Genomic DNA, 20,419 nt, shown 5'->3' with positions numbered 1-20,419 from the left:
GCATAACATGACAATGTAATATTGACTGTTTATTGTTATTTAATATCAAACTGTTAATTGTAAGGGTCTCTTCTAGTTGTAAGATTATGTATTAGTTTTTCTTTTTTAATATATTAATTATGTAACCGTTGAAATAGTAACAAATAAATAACTAAGCAGGTTTAGTGCAACCCTTGACTGACCTTAAAAACTAATAGGAATGAGGGTTCATTAGATTCCCTAAATCTACCTCCATAAATAAAGTTAAATTACCTTCAGACAACTAGAAAAAAAATACTAAAGATCATCACTTTCTTTATGGTTAGATGATACAGATTTACATTTTCCATAACAATCCTTTTACTGTCATGCAAGGTTTTCAAACGTAATTTATACTATGTATGAGTCAACCACCGATTAAAAAAGCGCACAGCATGTGTAAAAACTTTTTTGTAATTTTCTATAATTCATATCAATTTTGAACTGTGGAAGATTTAAATAAAAATAATTTGAATGTTACTGTATCATTAAACAACAAAGCAAATTTGTTGGTGGATTTTAATACACCAAGTATTTCAATACTATTTGAGTACTGTCATATTTCACACTCTCACACTTCATTGAAGTTTCACGAAAGGATTTAACTCATATTAAGCATGTATTAGTTTAATATATTCTAAAATTGTGCTACACAACCGTCTTGTAAATTGTGTACAATGAAGTTAAATAGAATAAGAAAATGCATAATTACATATTGGTAAAAAATCAAGGTACATTTTTTCTAATACTGGCATTTTATTTATAAAAGGCATCGAGGGAAGGGCATATGAAGACATTTTTGAGTGACCTTAGGTGTTTGTTTAGTTTAGAAATTCCAAAATAACCAACAAGAAACTGGTTAATCAGCTGGAAATACAAAATCATTTTGATATTATCTCATATTTGATTGTGTTCAGAATGAGCCTATAAAAACATATCTTTATTGCCACTGATTATTTATATGATTTTCTATTAATGGTTCAATTAATTCAAATGATGTGTATAAGTTTTAGCTTATTCATTCAAACAATATATAATCAAGGAAATTTTCTGATAGGAATGCAATGGTTACTTCAGTAGTTTTCAAAATAAAATTTAAAATAAAAATATTTGATCATAAAAATGTACATTAATAAATAAAACTTACAGTTTCAAAATTATGGGTATTGATTATCATACGTATTCGGTATTCATATAATATATTTTTGTAATGACAAAACACTTCAATAGTAGAAAAACAGTTCAATAATTTTACAAACGCACACAGTGATTTATTACACTTATCTTACTCATTAATATGAGTTAATAGTAATATATTATATAGAGTATCCAAAATATCATTATATACAAATTTGCTTTTGGATTTTTAGAACTTATTTGAGTACTAATTGTTCTTAAACTTAGTATTTTACATGTAACAATACAAAACTATTTTATAGTATCTTTTACATATTATGGATACACTAAGGATAAAAATACTGTAAAGAGCAATATAGTAAAACATTGGGAATGACCAACTAAGAAAAATGAAATAATAGTCAGAAATTTCCAAACAATACTGAATCAACGACATTATGATTACACAAAACTAATACGAGTTTTGTTTAATTTCCGATGGGTTTTGGATGTTTCACATTAGTTTAAATACAAACGATAACGATTCTTACAGTTATTTTTACAGAACATTTTTGTATAAGTTTATCCAAACTGTAATAACTTACTGGCCATAATATTTTGAACTAGAGTGACTATAACTACTATTAAATAACATTAGTCATGTTCGAGTTACTAATTTTATTTCCTCTACATAATTGTAATATGAGATCATCTGACTTATAATATACAAATATACCCCTAAATTGAATGAGTAATCTCAAGAGGAATCAAAACACCACGTAAGAGATCCAGATTGCAAAGATTCCTCAATCATTTCACTGTTTATATTCCTGATCGAGTCTTGATCTATCTTTTTGTCACTGTCTTTCGCCACACGGCACTTTTGGACGTGCCTGTCATAAGTCTGTTTCCACTTGAACTTTTCATTGCACAGATTACAATCGAAATAAGACTCGTCACTGTGAACCCTCTGGTGGGAAGAGAAGGCACTGCTGTGGCGGAATGTTTTGTCGCAGATATCACACTTGTAGAGGACAGCGTCACTCGAATGCAAGAATATGTGGTTCTTGAGAATTTTATTGTTTTTGAACGTCTTATTACATATCGAACAATGGAGTTCTTTATTGTCGATATCGTGGTAGAGTCGATGACGTTGACATTTAATCTGAGACTCGAAACACTTGCCACACAAGTCACACACGTACAGTTGCACCTCAGGGTCGCTGTGGAACTTCATGTGGAGCTCGTACTGCGACCGTGTTGAGATATCCTTGTCGCAGATCTCACAGTGAAAACTTCGTACGTCGTTGTTGTGTGACTTTTCTATGTGGATTTTCAAGTTCGTGTCGCTAAGAAATATTCTGTAGCACGCCGTGCACTTGAACTGTTCTCCACTGTGGCTCGTCAGATGAGTTTTAAGTTTGTATTTTGTTCTAAATGCCTTGTCACAAACATCACATTTAAAAGGAGACTCGAGGGAATGGGTGGTTCTGTGGACATCCAAAGTCTTCTTGTCTTTGAAAGTCATCTGGCAAATCTCACAAATGTACTTCCGCGTTTTACAGTGCGTCGTGCGCATGTGTTTCTTGAATCTTACCTGGCAGACGAATTCTTTGCTGCAAATGTGGCAGGTAACTTTGTCCGTCTCGGTCGGGTGCATGAAGTTCTTGTGACTGGTCAGGTGACCGGTGGACTTAAACACTTTGCCGCAAATATCACACATCACTCTCGCTGGAAGGTCCACATGAAACCTTTTATTGTGCCTGTGTAGTGAGGCTCTGCTCTTCACTACAAGGCCACATTTAGGGCACAGAAAGTCTGATTTTTCCAACAACTTTTCTTTGACACTGTGACAACGATTTTTGTGGCTCAAGAGTAACTTGTCAGTTTGGAAAACTTCTTGACACACTTTGCACTCAATGGAAATTGCCACTGTATGGACGATCTTATTATGGAGCTGCAAACTTTGTGGGGAATGAAACTCTTTTTTGCAAATAAGGCACCCGTAAGTCTTTTCTAAAACTGCATTACAAGACTCAAGTTTTGAACACTTTTTGTACTGAACATGGTCTGTTAATTCGTCTTCAGAAGAAAATACTGTATTGCAGCATTCACATTTTATAGGAAAAAATAAATCTGCTTTGTTGACAACAGAATCTAAATTCTCCTCATCAAGAGTCGAGAGTAAACTGACATTTTTTTTTAAAGTGTTATCTTCAGAACTGACTAAATCACTAATGTCAGATTGCAATGCTTGTAAGTATTTTTTATTTTGTTTAGTATTTAATGAAATAGCATCTTTATTTTTTATACTTTTCGCAACAACAGGTTTGTTTGAAGATTCATCATCTTCGAGAATTTTGCAATTTATCTGACTTTTTCTTAAAAACTTATTAGACATCCTTTTTCTTTTATTTACACTATTTAATGTAGGTGATTTCTTGGACAATGCAACTGTAAATTCGCTTTCCTTTTTCAAATTTTTCCTCAGACCAGCTCCACGGATATGGGTAAGGCGTTTCTTCAGAGGTCTTCCTTTAAATACCTAAACACAGAAAGCATGCACAATTACTATTCTTTTCTCAGTTTAACAACACTAAATAAAATGTCTTATGCCTAGCAGGAAATATTTCATGTTCTGATTTGGTCTACGAAAAATTAATCTATGATCTTCAAATATTAACCAAAATATTAATTAACTTAAACTAGAGCCCAGATTACCTCATACTGGGTACTCGTAACATACATGTAAATAAACAAGTAGCTGTTTTAAGGGGTTTCGCTAAAACGGTGTCACAGGCAGTCTTATTTACACGGCATTCCAAACAGCCCAGAGCTGAGGTATTGGTGGTCGTTGGAAGAGATGCTGATGTCTTGCTTGATCAGGCTCAGAAGGTCGAGCTGGTCTCCGGAGAACTGAGGTGTCAAAAGGAGACAAGAACCTATGACACTGAAGTGTCCTTAAGTAATTCTAAGACGAAAGTCTCTGAAAATGGTCTTAATACATGATCCACTTCCCATCTAGAAACAGGAAAAACACCACTTAAGATGGGATTACCCTTCATGCAAAAATATTTTGGAAAATTTAAATGATAATATCAGTAAAAAGTGAGAAATTAACAATCTATAGCCTCCCACAGAATCAGACAGATTATCGCGTGGTCCGAAAACCATATAAAAACAGAGATGTCCCAAAACAGTATCCTTGAGATAATAATGGTAATTGATTATGAAAATTAAACTAAGAGTTTAGTATTTTTTGAAGTTCTATTAGTAGCCTATGTTCATTTAAAAGTTCTGTGAGACAAAGTAATCATTCTAAAAATAAATCAGTTTTTAGTAAGGATCTGAGAGATTACACGGTTAACAAATTAACTACATTTTATTACATTGTTTCTGATATTTGGTTACATTGGTTTATTCATTTAAGGCTCGGAGTACTGCATGACGAATGATCAGTGCCCATGTAGATCAACAAGACTACAGAAAACAAGGCACCTGAAGAGATGATGACATTTCAGTAGGTTTTTGAAGAGAAATTAATTATGATTTTTTAAATTTATTAAACAAATTTAATAAATTTGAAAGCCAACTTAGAAGTCTTTCGTAATTATTCTTTTAATTTATGATTAGTGTTGTGCTGCTCTTAGCACCAATATTTCTTGGAAAGAAACCTTTCGTGTAAATTTAAAAATACTAAAGTTGTTCATAACCATGTTCAAGTGATGACAGTGACTCTCTTTTACATGCCGCCGAGGAGATTTGATCCAAAAACATAAATTTGGTCTCAGCTAGGAATTTGGTATATGAGAATTTTGAATTTTTCTAATAACTATTAACTTTAGGTTTCAAACGGCTGATAATAATAATACTGATGGATTATAGTTAGCTTCAAAAACGTAACGGGGAAGAAAACCTCATGCTTGAAAGGATAATTTTTCCATAATAACATTTTCCATCGCTCTACGTTTCAAAGATTTAATCCTCTTCGTCAGGTGCGAAGACAATTAGTATATATAAGACTATTAAACCCCACTTAAGAATTCTAAAGACTTAAGAATTCTACCACATTTTGAATTTAATCATAAAAAAAACACTTTTAAACTGTATCTATTTAGTAGGAAAGCAATTTATTTCACTATTTTAGTATAATCTGTTCTCTTACAATCGATTTGAGACACCTTATATGAAACACTCTGTATGTACACTAAATGTGCCCTAAACAGTAAGTTTCTAAGTATAGTTAAAGGCACATTTATTTCATCTATCTGTAGCACTAATAGCAAATTTAAACCCGTTTGGAATTAGGTGCCTTCTGGAGGGCAGGAAATGAGGTTCTGAAAATATAACATTTACAGGCGTACTTCTAGCGGAATTAAAATATGTTGATAGCTCATCAAACTCAGAATGAAAGTCATGGTCAATAGATGTTTGGTTCAAGCCTTAAAGCCACATTGCAGCCTTACTTTTATTAGACTTACAAATCTGAATTAGCTCCAGAAAACGTCAAAGTATGCTTTAGAAATGCATGCAAGGAAGGAATTTATATCTTACGGACAGATAAAGAGCAGCGCTTAGTTGTATAGTTTAAGGATCTGAATCCGTTAAAACGTACAATCTAAGAAAGTAAATAACACACTTTTAAGTGAAAGTATGCAATAAGAGACTTTTTTAGAACATAAACTGCATTATCTTCTACAGTACAATTGCGTACAGGCCGTAAAGGATGCGCATGTTACTATAGTGAATTATAATTACCTACACCCCATTATTTAGTACATTACTATCCACACCATGAACACTTATACATATTTTTGTATACAAATGTGACACACTATACTTTTAAATCATTGTATATTTTCTTTAATTGATCAATCTGAATCAACATGAACAGAGCCATATACATCAGTAAAGTTTCCACAATATTTTAGATTAATTATATGTTAAATCTTATCATTTGTATAGATCAGGCATTTTTTTACGTGCTTATCAAACGTTTGTTTCCATCTGAAAGTCTTTTCACAGTTCTTGCAACTGTATTTATCTACACTGCTGTGTACTCTTTTGTGGTTCTTAAGAGTAATGCTTTGTTTAAATGAAGCACCACAAGTGTCACATTGGAAAAGTTTTTCGTCTAAATGAATAAACCTGTGTATCTTTAAGGTAGTTTCTGACTTGTACTGTTTTCCGCAGATTTCGCAGTAGACTGGATGAGGAATAGAGCGGTTTGAATGGAACCTTTTTCTATGTATCACCAGATTTTCCTCTAGGTCAAATTGTTCATTACAGGTTTTACAAACAAACTGTCCAGGTTTTGAGTGGACTCGCAGCATATGCCTTCTCCTCGAGCCTTTCCCTTTAAATAACTCTCCACAGATCTTACACAGAAAACCGCCAGCATCGTGCGTTTTTAAGTGCTTCTTTAAATTATGAATATTTGAAAATCTTTTGTCACAGGTTGAACAGGCACACCCGTAATGCTCGTCAAAGTCTAGATGAGCCGCTCTAATGTGTATCTTTAACCTCTCTGGCCCTAGAAACAGCTTTTGACAAGTGTTGCACTCAACTTGTTCATAAACAGTGTGACACGATTGTAAGTGGGAGTTCAGCAAGACTGGAGAAGTAAAGTCTTTTCTACAAATTATACACACAATAGCCTCTCTACTGTCGCTGTGAAACGCCAACTTGTGTTTCCTTAGTGAATTCTTATTTGACATTTGTTTTCCGCAACTATCGCACTGGTGTCGGTAACTGCAACTGTCCGACGTTCTTCTGTGTTTCAACAGGCGCTTCCTGTCAGAAAATTTCTCTTTGCAAACTCTACAACTATACTTTTTATGGGCGAAAAAATGAGATTCGAGTTCCTTGTGGTTACTGAACTCTTCAATACAGACTCGGCAGATAAATCTTGTTCTTTTTAGGTGATCCTGTAAGAGTTCCAAGCTGCCACAGTTAATGTCACAGACCCTACAAACAGATCCATCGGTAGCATTATGGTTATCATATTCTTTAGATTCTTCAGTTGCGGCGTCTTTGCCGACAATAGTTTTGTTTGTTTTTTGAGAAACGTAAATTTTGTTTACATTCTTTTGGGATTGGCTAGTGAAATTACAATCAGTATCCAGAGTTACAGAATCATCTACAAATTTCTTTAGATCGTTAGGCATTTTGAATAGAAATTTGTTCAACAAATTTGAGAATGTCGATTTGATGGCTTCACTTAGGGAATTGTCAGTATTTGTTCCATTTATATCCGTTTCTGGTTGGATATTTACAGGAATGTCACATTTTTTTAGATCTTTATTATTACATATAGAAGCTTCTGCGACCAAACCTAGTTCACTGTTATAAGTATTTTCAGACAATGGCACATGTGGCTGTAGAGTTTGAGCCCATACCGTATTCAATGTCGACCTATCCTGATGTGTCAGTAGAAATGTCTTCAAGTTTGACGGCTTTGAAACTTCGGATGACTTCGCTGGCATTGTTTTCTTAACCTATAAACAAACGCATGCATGATTGATTTGATAATTTTAAGCACAAAAAATTTTATTGCTAAACGTATATGATACGCTATGATGAACACACTCGCTGCACAGATCCAACGAACCTCCCGTCGCAGTAGAGAACCGCAAGTCTTCACGTCACTTTAACAAAGCCATGCATTTCACACACAAAAATACAAGAATACTTGGTAAAAAGGGACTTTCAAGAAATGTATGGTAGCATAGTGAATTGTAGAGATGTTATATAATTTAATTCAGCCACACGCACCTTGGTTTGGCAGCAAGCTAGAAACCCGTAGTTGTTAATACCGTAAACATGCTTACCTAAAAAATAACTGACCGATTTGTTGTATTTTACAGTCTGTTTTCGTTACTATCTCATTGATATTACTGACGTTGACGTAAAAATTATTTAACATTTTATTTTGAGATATAATTTAGATTTTGGACCATCATTTTTCCACCAGACCAAAGTAATATAAATTTCAAATTTAAACTATAAAGGTTATACCACAAAATGGGAAAGTTATTTTTTGGAGGTCTTTTCAATTATGGTAATAGGCCTGGCCATCTAATCACTCTGTCGAGGATTTTTTTTAGGACTTAGTTTCCTCTATTCTGTGGTGAGTCGTATATGTGAAATTAAATATTTCATGTCACCAGTAAATGCAACGAGAACTTTAAATCTAGGGTCTAGTTATGCATTTTAGTGATATATTTTATTTCCTCTCATATACATAGCATGGTAGAAAGTGTTTAATGTCACAGAAAATCAGGGTTTAAATATTTGAATGTCCATATGGAGTACCCTGAATTAAAAAAGCGTTCTGAAAACAAGTATATAAGTGTATAAGTCCGTTTAGTTTATTTGTACAATAGTCTTAATCTTTTTTAGTTATTGTGGGTTTAGTAAAAGTTTTGAACAATAAATTTACTACCGTTTTGAAAGCATTAACAGTACAAGTTTATATTTTCTCTTAATAATGCCTTACTAATACAAATAACTAAGGTGTAAATAAACCCGTTTATAGATTACTTGCAGTTGCCCACAACTTCGTACTCATCCACTTTTCTGATGAATAAAAGGGGCGTTATATACATACATAACATTTTTAAATGACATACCAAATGCTCCTGAGATAGCTAAGGGTTACTAGAAAGAAATTCAATTCAACTGATCCGTTTCCGAATAACAACTTTAGGTTTAAATAACAGTGTTTCAAGTTGGAGGGACAGTGAAAAAATTGTTATAAGCACCAATTGAATAAGTATAATTTCCAGGCAAAATTCCTCTACATTTAATAAGTAGCTCTAATGATTTCAGTACCTCTTGAACTATTTTATATCAGCGAGGAGGAATCTTAAAGTTGTAGGCCTTAGTTTTCTTAGTGAAAGTATTTGTATGTTATAAGATAGAGCTCTGTGATAATTTTAAAACGAAAGTTGCCTTATTTGAGATATATATTATTTCCGTGTTTGTGCAAAATGTCAACACAATCGCACAAAGCAGTTTTTGGGCGACAGAAGCCAAAAATTTCTATCACATATAAAGTATTTACGATAAGATTTTTTTTAAAGAACACATGTTTTTCGCGGGTTACTCGACTTGCTGTCTGCTTATACTTTTAGTTTTCGATATTGGAAAATATGAATATCTGTAAACCTTAAACAATACATTATGTCCTTGCCTTCAGATCTCTGTAGATATATCTTCGCATTGCTTTGGTTCAGTCCACGGATCATGTCAATTTAAAACATAACCTGTCGGTAACTTATTCCTGATCAGTGCAAAACGCACTGATGGGTTTCGGTTCTCAACGACGGCACTTTGTGTCTGGTTCAGTGCTTTGTGATCCCATCACATTTACTATGGTCAAGGACTCGTTATGATCTCATGCTCTCTCAAATTGAATCACGAAGCGTATGGTTCGTTGAATCATGTCAGTTCCCGCTCTCCCCGTTTTTATTCCTTCATCCACTGTAAATATGCCACCCCACAATGAAACGGAAGCGAATGTTGATCAGCTTAAGCGCACACATCCATAACTTCCTTCGTAAAATTTATTTTATAACAATTTTTCATTGAGTAATTATTCAGGATTAACTAAATGGTTAGGCAGTCACTGCCGCTATCTTTAGTCATTTTCAACAACCATGTATCTACATAACCTAACCTTAACAGATAATACTACTACTTGTTGGCTACACTAGTGTATCACCTCGCGAAGCGTTTGAATTTTTTTTCGTTTCCGGAAGTAGCTATTTCTGTTTATTCATAAGAGCTAGTTTTACTTCCATAATTCTGTGACACGTCTTAACTTTAGCCCGAGAGTCGACAGTCAATTTGTATTGTAAAAGTACATAATGTTTTTTTTATCTATTGATCGTCACGCTGGTTTTAGTGGTGGTTGAAATGTGAGGATATCAAAAGAATTAGGTAAATCATTAGATAACTTTTTACTCAGATCACATTTTTGTAGCTTGACACAGTTAAGTCGGACTCCCCCTGACTCGTCGGTCACACTCCGAGTGACGGGTATGTGTCGACAACTGGGACGGCGGAATCAACAGTCTGACATATATATATATATCACCGTCAGAAAACTAGATACAAAAGACTGAAAAATCACCACTTTCGTGGTTGTTTCATATTATGGTTAGTTTTATATATTACGGTTGGATTTCAGTTTGTTAATATAAGAAAAATATGACTGAAAAAATATAAATTCAACAGATTGTGTGCTTACACAATGCAAGTTGGCTCTAGGCTTCTAGACAACTGACAATTTCGACCTTATTTACGTTTCATTCTCTTTACTTAAGTTTTAGGGTACTATAGAAGGTATTTAGGAATTGAGTTTGTTTTACTTTTACATGTAAGCAATCTACATGTCAATTTCGTCTAAATCTATCCACTAGGTTTTGTGTGATTGGTTATCAAACATCTGCACAAACTTTTGCACTTTAAAAAATATTTTTAAGATACCAAACACAAATAAAATGACAGGTGATAAATAAAAGGAAATTGTTTATATGATTATAGGGACCTTTTTCATATTTTTATATGTATAATTTTGTATACTCGATTCAGATATACATTGCACGGTGGCAGGTTGTCACAAAATTTATGTATTTAAATTTGTACAATATTTCGTAAGAATGTCAAGTAACCTTATTCTTATAGAACCTTCTTCTTCTTATCATGAATGATTGCAATATCTCATGATCAAAAAAGGTAGCCTAATAAAGCTTCCGTTACAATTCATAACTTTCAACAGCAAAACAGGATTAAGTGAAAAGGTAGGGATTGGTACCCACCAAATATACCTACCACGGATATGGTATTTATTGGATTATCATGGAACTACCTTGAATTTCAGGAATGCTTTCGGTCACCTTGCTCCTAGTAATTGGGTGCAATGACAACATTTAGGATTCTTTATTTAAGTTCGTTCTTGACGAAAGAGTTTTGAAAGGATAATTGGATTTCGGACACTTGCCATCGTTATATGTTTTGTTTCGAGTATTAAAATCTAGCCTATTATTCAGGCACACGTAAGACCCAAAGACCTTAGAAATAAGGTAAAAATAAGGTAATGGACCGCCACTAAAAGTCCTGATTGTAGAGAATGAACCCAAGCGATGTTACTACAGGAGGCCCCGTTCAACATTCAGGAATTAGCAACTATTGGGCCTATCGCTATTCTACCACGACACGAATGAGATTTGGAAATGGACTCCTCACAACGACCATTTTTGACTTCACCAATTGCTTTGAGACTTCGTGTCCATGTAAGGTTGGATGATGACAACCAGATGCTTTGAAGTATGCAACTGAAGGGCTATGATCACAAACCACTCTGCGTGCTAACCTTGCAGTTTTACAGTGCACAAGCAATGTACTACAACACATTAAGCTTTTATCCTATTGGACATCGCCAGTAGCCTACAATTATGATAATTACATGGATTGGATGAAAAATTAGGATTTATAAATAACAGATGTTCGGGTCAAAATCTCTTTATTTTTTTTTAATTGTCACAAAAATATACTCAAGGAAGCTCACCTAGAAAAGTATAAATAACATTTCTCAAATGAGTTATAGGAAAATACTAATCCTATAGCATCCAAAAATCTTAAAAAATACAACAATATAAAAATAAAGTTGAGAGTGGTCAATCGGTAACAACATATTATATACATATGATTTTGTATCAGAGCAGTTTTAGCAAAACTGTTGAATTTATTACCAAATGAGATCTGCTTAATACTTATATAACACATAGTATAGGAATTGGATTTTTTTTAATATCCACTAACCTACGAGTATTACATTGCATTGACTTTCCTTGACGCTCCCCAACATCAAGTGCAACTCTCACTGTTTCAGCACAAAGCTCTCATACGCATTTGCACTGTAGTAACAATACTAAAAGTTTACAACAAAATTATAAAACTTATTCTTTAATTTGGAAGGCTGATTTATAACAATACACTTTCAAAGTCCAAAGACCACAAGAACTTATTTACACTCGGATATTGTTGTGCTACTATTTAGAATAACACCAGTTCCCAATAAACAAACACCCCCCACACAAACAATAAACAAACACCCCTAACAAAAACTCCAACAGCACATGATAACAATCTGTTATAAAAGTATAAAATTCCAAGGCTCAGTTCCTTAAAAAAGTACATCAAATATTTTATATAGCTACAACAGAGTGAGCCAAAATATAAATACTTATATATTATAAAATATATTTATAAACTAAGACCCTATCGGGTAATGAACTTAATAAACTATGACAATGATATAATCAAAGTTGCAATACAACGTAGTGTAACACATTTTGCCCTTTCATACGCTAGAATTTGGCCACACTGTGAAGAATTTGTATTTGTACTTTGTAGATCAATTTCACAGTGGCGGAATGTCACAGTATGTCAAATCATGGTGCTGTGCTAAACATATTAAATGGTGGCAGCTAAATGGCAACCTACAGGAACGTCACAAAATTGGGACGATGGTCTCGAGATCATACGATGTTCCGTAACGGAGGTAACACAGCATGGATCCGCCTTTAACTATTAAAACAGGAAATAGCTCGTAAAAGTATGTTATGCTCTATTAGTGACGGTTATCATTTAATACAATTGTCGACTGTGCGAGAAAGATTTTGTTAGCACAATGGCGTTCACTATCCAAAAATCAATGAAATAAAAAAATTAAGTATTTTGAGACCGTTAATAATTAACTATAAGTCACTTAGTTGTAAGATTGTAGAATTGACAACTAGCAAGCTAAGTTTAAAATTAATATAGTAATTATAAAAGAAGCAGTGAATGAGTTGATTGTATGATGGCTTGTGCAACTAGACAACGCACTGTTCCATTACATGAGATGGCTTACTACGCCTTGTATTAGTGATGAATAATTAAGATAGTATGTATGTTTACCGTGTCCATCGACATTATAAGACATAGAACACAGGAAAATGTGGGCATTTTATGAACGTATGAAAGAGCTACTTTTTCCTTAAATGCAAGAATAAATAACACAACCATTGAAAGAGATCATTAAAAGAAACATTCAAAAAACTACATATTAAATAACATACAATATTTTACAATAACAAATATATTAGTAGTGAGTAATTAATTGTACCTTATTTATCAGTCTATAACATCCTATTTGTTTGGAGGTATATAGGATGGTTAGGTAAATACAGTACATTTTTGTAGGAGACATTTTCCTGACTCCAACTACATCCGTACTAATTTGTGATGTAGTGTGAGGAATAAACAATGCAATTTACAAGCTGTATATTTGTAGTGTAATCTTGCTCAACCGAGGATCCCTGCACATTGGCCATGCAAATTATTATACTGTACCTCAAACCCTTCACTTTTATTTAGTAAATTATTTCTATTTTAATTGACATTTTTACCTACCAGAATGTTTATCACATTTTTTCGCAACTATTAACTTTACACTTGTCAATAGCTTTTCAAAGAACGCATCATAAAGTGGTGTTTGAATTTAACCACACAAATATTACATTTTACTGGTTTCTCATCAGAACATAAGCCGTTCATAGTTAATGACGTCTTGAACGTTTTTCCACATACTTCACAGCGGCTCTCCGTTTCAAGGAGAGGAGCTGAAGCGTTAGAATGGACCTTTTTACTGTGTCGGGATAATGCTAATACATTATCAAATTCCAGGTTGCAATGCTTAAACAGGCATTTTGCACGTGCAGGGTGTGAAAAATTCATGTGATTTTTCAATGCAGTTTTTCCTTTAATCGATACTCCACATATGCTACATTTGTGCGTGTCTACGTGTTTTTTGAGATCGTCATTGTTTGAGAACTTTTTACCACAGATTGCGCAAGCAGGCCTCAAATCTTTCTCGCTACCAGAATGTGATATTTTCATATGTGTTATTAATTTCTCTGGGCCACTCAACTTCTTCTTGCACACAGTGCACTTGATCCGTTCGTACACGGTGTGATAACTTTGTAAATGGCACTTCAGCGAGCTAGCCAAAGCAAACTCCTTTGCGCACACACCACACATTTAAAATATGGTACTCCATTTAGATGAAATGGTGTTTTGGGCTGAGGAACAGAATCGTGGCTCAAAACTTTCATGCCACACATATTGCATTCTTGTTGATAGCTGTAATGATTTAATGCTGTCCTATGCATAAACAGTTGTTTTTTATCGAAGAATATTTCCTTGCAATCTAAACAGGAGTACTTTTTATGGGTAAAATAATGGTTTTCGAGAGCCTTGTGGCTGTTAAATTTTTTAAGACACACCCGACAAGTAAGTTCTTTTTTCTGCAAGTGCTCCTTCAACAGTCCAAGGCTACCACACTCCAAGTTACAAATCCTACAGAAGGCACCGCTGATTGCAATATTTACTATTTTTCTTCTAGGAACATGTGATTTTACCTTATCTACATTTGAATGTGTCGCATCTTTTAAAATGGAACGGTGACTCGGTTGAGTATTTTTATCTTTTGAACAGCTACATTTAGGCCGGCCTCCTCTGCTGTATTTCCCGAGTTTTGTCGAATCAGTATTATGAAGTACAGAACCACGTACATTTAATGTCAATTCCTGGCTCTTCTGTCCGAAGGGCGAACCCCTATTTGGGGGTGCGATCAAGGTCCTGTGCAATTTAGAGTGTTCTTGATGCACCTGTGGAGATAACATCAAACCTTCTTTCTTTGGCTTAGTTTTAGCAGCTGAAGTACTACGTGGTCTTGCAGGCTTTTTCCACTTAACCTAAAAACAAAGACATGTGTAAAGGATCTGCTTTTTTATCTTTAACATTGTAAAAAAAAACACCCGTAAAAAAAATAAAGTTGTAATTGAATTGTACCTAAATTTAGAATAAACTAAACAACCTACAGGTTTGACGTAGTAAAGCATTTCACATACTTTTGAAATATTTAATATTCTTCAATTTCAATATTTATTACTATAACTATGCCAATTTAATATATGCTTTGCTTTAGTATGTGTTTACCCGGTATACTTATCAAGCACAAAAATTATCCCTACCTGCTGGTGGCAGCAAGAATAAAAGTGTATCAGTGAGGGCTAGGGCTAGGCTCTGACTTTTAAGAAGCCTGTATTAGGCATAGGTCCGTTGAAGAAACTACTGGCATATTCTTAAAAGTTTCTTGTATGAGAGAACATGCTACAAACCTATGTCTATCATCTGACACCATATGATAAGATAAATCTAGTTATGTGATATAAGTACATTAGAGTAACTCACGTTAAAGATAAATTTTAATTGGAATAGTAAACATAGTAATTGGAAATGAGGAAAATTAAAATAATCATACTAAATGCAATGTTCAAGTGTTTTATTTTTTTTAACACTAAACATAATAAAGGAAATATATTATTACTAGGATGAAAAGAAATCTACATTTTAAAGTTTACAAACATCACTACTATTGCCGTTTTGAAGTCAATTTACAAAATATGAAGCCCAAATAATAAAATATTTTTAAGCTACAACATCGAAGTATAAAAGTTGAAATAGCATTTTAGTTAAATTCACAGAATATGTGTTAAAACTATTTTATTTTTAAGAAACCACTTTTATCCAACCAAGTCTTAGGTTCGTCTTTATTTCAACTTGTAAGCTTTTACTGAGTTTTTGCAAAGTAGACACTTTTATGAGCGCTTTCAAATTAATTGATTTTTCCACTTGTTTTCTACATTAAATAGACTTAACCTATTAAGCCTTTCTTTGGAGGAATTATTGCTCTAAAGATAATTCTTTATTGACTTTAATGTAAGAAATGGTCGCTCATCTGACCCAACAGTTACTGTTAGTGTTAAACATAATAAGTATGCTAAGCACAAAATTCCAAACATTACAGGCTAATCTCTATAAGCAAAAGTTCAGATATCTCTTTTATGGCCTTTTTGGTTCGATAGCTGACTTCAAGGTAATTCGGAAAATTTCATGAGGAAATCCACTCATAAAACTTCATTATACTTTATGGTGAGTTCAGTTATTTAACTGGGGATAAAAACTCTGGAGTGAGTTCTGTAAAAATACTACTAGCACTTCTTCAAGTTTCAATGTAATTTGATTGATACAGTAGCACCCCCAAAAGATGATTGTAAAACTAAAAGTAAAAGAATACTTGACTGTAACTTAGTGATATACAGTATAATGTACTATAGCCAAATAAAATTATGTTTCAGCTATACTTACAGAATGGAAACAAGTTTAAATCATGCTTAAACTATATTAAAAAATCAGTAAAAAAAACTAACAACATATAACACTGGTGTGCTGCTCGGTTAGAAGAGCAAATAGAATGATCTGATGACCGGGGTAATCGGATGATCCGAGGTTGAATAATCAAGGTGCTACTGAAATAATAACTGAGTACCCAAAAAGTAATAGCAACATTAATCATTTTATTAAGATAATTTGAACACATTCATATTGAAATTCACTCCCTCCCAGTAAAAATACATAGAGGGTCTAATATAATAGTAGGTTGGCATTTTAAAGCCCCGCACCAAGTCATTACGTACACATATTACAGTTGTGCCACATAACTGCCACATAATAAGTAGCAAAACAGTTTGGTACTGTTATTATTGTTAAAAGCTAGTAAGTTATTTCATTACTAATTGTCATCCTTTATATTCGATTACATATACTTCATTGTGACATAGAAGTTAGAATTATGAATTAATCAATTGATAATACTAAGAATCTCAATAAGGATTCTATAATAATGTAACCATACGGCTCAAATACAAATTGGCTACTTCAGAATTTATCACAATTTTTCACAACTATGTCTCTTTAATAAAATGAATCATCAATTATAATCCTGTCCCCACAAATTTCAAAATGTTTGCGTATTTCCACAAGTGTTGTAACGCAAGAACTAACCTATAAAGACGTAACCCTATTCCCTAATTTTTTCTTATCCCATTAAAGAAGAACTAGAATGTTGTGAATTTAAACACAAATGTTTTCATCTTCTTTGTCTGAACAAGGAGACTGTCTATTGACAGACATATTTCCAAACTCCTTGCCACCTTTCGGCATTGAAGCTCCAGACTTCTTAACTTCTAAACAAAGAAAACATTGGATATACTTACCTATATTGTGGTGTCCTTTAAAATATATTTAAAAGAGATAAAAGTTTAAAAGAGAAATCTTAACTTTGAACTTTGGCGTTGGCGTTGTTAAACTGGTAATGTGTGCTACAATCAGAGATGGACTCTACTGGTATATAATGTCACATGACTAACAACCAACATAATTTAAAAAATCACAAATTTTCAACCATTACAGTCTAGGAGCTAAGAGGCAATTTGCAGTGCACACAACCAAGGGAGGCTCCACGATCTACTTTGTGAGGGGGGAGGGACACATCGGGTTGTTAGAGAGCCAAACAAAGGGGGTTTGAGGGTCCCCTCCCAAAAAAAGTAAAATATTTTAGTATTTTAAATTTTCTTAGTGTACTTCTTGAAACAAAACCTTTCATGTGATTTTTACAAAAAAAGACCAGTTACTACGTTAAACTAGATCCAGCCATCATGCCAACAATCTGAAGGTGCTATTTCCTCCTCCGCCTCTTTCTATAATAAGTATTTAAGCTCAAAATACTCAAAGGCTGAATCCTTGTAGATTTAGACAAGTAATACAACCTGTTTAGTAAAACATATGACTAATATAAATAGGAATAAATATATTTCCCTTTGAACATTTAGTCTAGAGGTCCAGATTAACACACACTATAGAGTAATGGAAGTGAGTAGTAAAAATTTTTAATTCACATGTTATTAATTTGTTATAAATAAAAAGGAAAGGCTCTAAATAATGTATAAGCTTATTTATATTTTCAATCATATCAACTACTGTTATTTTATACAGAGATGGAAACTAAACCATACACAAGAAGGCATTCTTATACTTTTTTACAAATCCTTAAAACTCAACTAAAGGTATGAGCGTAACCCAAAAAGAGTTTTTTCACTCTATGAGAAAGAGAGTGCTAAATATCACAAACAAGTAATCTACTTTTGAATTTTGAAAACCGTCAATGATTTTCCCAATGTACAGTTCAATATGTTCATGTGTATGATATAAGCATGATCCGGTGAATCAAACTTTTATTACAAATATTGGCTTAAATGAATATACAAGTGTTTAGTTTAACTAACTCTTTATTATAGATGAAAATTCAATACTTTAAGAATATTATACTTCATTTAGTTCAAAACATAATATAATATGGAGATATGTTTGTAGGTATAATGAGCTGATCAAGCTTTTTGATAAATTTTAGTTGAATAATGTAATAATCACCATGGCTGTTATCATTTTTAATCATCATTTAAATCATCCACACACTTCTCCACGTGTTTGTCAAACGTTTGTTTCCATTTAAAAGTCTTTCCACAATTGTCACAACTATATTTACCAACACTGCTGTGCACTCTTTTGTGAGTTTCAAGAGTAACTTTTTGTTTAAATGAAGCTCCACAAGTTTGACATTTATAAGGTTTTTCATTAGAATGAATGGCCTTGTGCGTCTTTAAAACCGTTGACGATTTATATACTTTCCCACAGATTTCACAGTATACGGGACGAGGATTGGAACGCAAAGAATGCACTTTTTTCTTGTGTTTTAACAATGATAACCCATTATCAAATTCTTCATTGCAGTATTTACAAACGCATTTCCCACTTTTCGGGTGCACATGCTGCATGTGTTTTCTCATTGCAGATTTTCCTCTAACAGAAATGCCACAGACATCGCACAAACATTCTGCATCATGAATTTCCAAGTGCCGCTTTAAGTTTTTATTTTGAAACAATTTTCCACAAATTGGGCAAGCCGATCCAAAATCTTCATCACAATCAAGATGCCACGCTTTTACATGTATTTTTAATCTATCTGGACCATTTAGCAGCTTCTGACAAATTTTACATTCTACCACTTCATAAACAGTGTGACAATTTTGTTCATGCTTGGAAAGCAAGCAAGAAGTGTTAAACTTCTTAGCACAAACTACACACTTATATTTTTCGCTATTTTTGGCATGATATAGTACTTTATGCTTATTTAGAGATTTTTTGCTTAAAAATTGTTTGTTACACATTTTGCATTGTTGCTTAAGATAACTACAACTGCCTGACCCTTTTCTATGAGCAAACAGACTTGTTTTGTCAAAAAACATTTCTCGACAAACCATACATGTATAAGATTTGTGGGTAAAAAAATGAGTTTCAAGTTCTTTATGGTTACAGAATTCTGCTGTACACACTCGACAAATCAGGTCTTCTCTCTCCAAGTGTTTATGTAACAATTCTATACTGCCACATTCCACGTTACAAACCCTACATAAGGAAACACTGGTTGCTGTTTCTTTCTTTTCTGGGTCAACTTTACGATATGGAGTCGTAGCGTTATTAGAAATAGAATTTTCACTCAAGTGAAAGCTTTCACTTGTTGCATGATTAAGATCACTTTTTGTACTAAGTAGAGGTACTTTGTTTGGCCTCTCATTAAATCGGTGAACAGAATTTTGTTGAGGTTTTACCGTGGTAGATTGAATATTGGGGTTCTTATTGTCTTTGGCTGTTAACTGCGATGCTTGTGACACAAAACTGGTGTTATTTTGTGAGTTACTTGCATTTATTCCGTTTACATACATGTTTGGTCCAATCATTATTAGTTTGTTTTTAACTGGAACACAAAAATTTAATGCCAATCCTGCAACATTAGTGGGTACCACTTGCGCCAACACTGTAGGCATGATAGAGTCAACGTTGCCACCAGACACTTTTGGTTTTATCTTCTTGTAAGGCACACTTAGGGGTTCAATTTGTACCAATTTACTGCGTAAAATTGAGTCAACTTGATGACTCCGTAAAAAAGTCTTTGATTCTGATTTTTTCTGTGATCCTGAATTATCTGCTGATGAAATATTGCATAATCTTGCCGATCTTTTTCCCATAACCTATAAACAAAAACACTTGTCAGCAAATTGCTTCTTTTTATTTGCAATAACTAGAAAAAGAGTACTGTATTGATATTTTAACCAAGAGTTCTGAATAGAGTACAATTGTACTACTTTCTTTGAATGTTGAGTTCACACCTTTCTCTTAGTGCACTGGAGTTTAACTCAACATTCACACGGGATCAACCCTTCCCACCATAGCTACTTTATGTGTAAAAGACTTGGTTGCTTCACTGTGCTTAGAA

General features: G+C 33.4%; 1 protein-coding gene across 4 annotated transcripts in view; it reads right to left on the bottom strand.

The window, feature by feature from the left end:
• Window positions 1–1,200: 1,200 nt before the first annotated feature.
• LOC124357044 (zinc finger protein 62 homolog) overlaps window positions 1,201–20,419 on the bottom strand; it is an 83,898-nt gene continuing 64,679 nt past the window's right edge. The window contains exons 8-9 of one of the 4 annotated variants that reach the window (XM_046808443.1): window positions 7,533–7,631; window positions 1,201–3,679 (exon numbers count right to left, since the gene is read on the bottom strand). In XM_046808443.1, coding sequence (XP_046664399.1) covers window positions 1,892–3,679; window positions 7,533–7,631 — 1,887 coding nt within the window. In that variant the 3' untranslated portion in view covers window positions 1,201–1,891. Of the gene's footprint in view, window positions 3,680–3,718; window positions 4,633–7,532; window positions 7,632–18,356; window positions 20,175–20,419 lie in introns of those variants that run through there. The other 3 variants (XM_046808484.1, XM_046808456.1, XM_046808464.1) reach the window with 3 other exon arrangements.

This window comes from Homalodisca vitripennis, chromosome 1 (genome assembly GCF_021130785.1).
Source record: "Homalodisca vitripennis isolate AUS2020 chromosome 1, UT_GWSS_2.1, whole genome shotgun sequence".
NCBI classification, from domain to species: domain Eukaryota; kingdom Metazoa; phylum Arthropoda; class Insecta; order Hemiptera; family Cicadellidae; genus Homalodisca; species Homalodisca vitripennis.
Note: the sequence above shows the minus strand (reverse complement) of the source record. Positions and strands in the feature narration are given on the sequence as shown.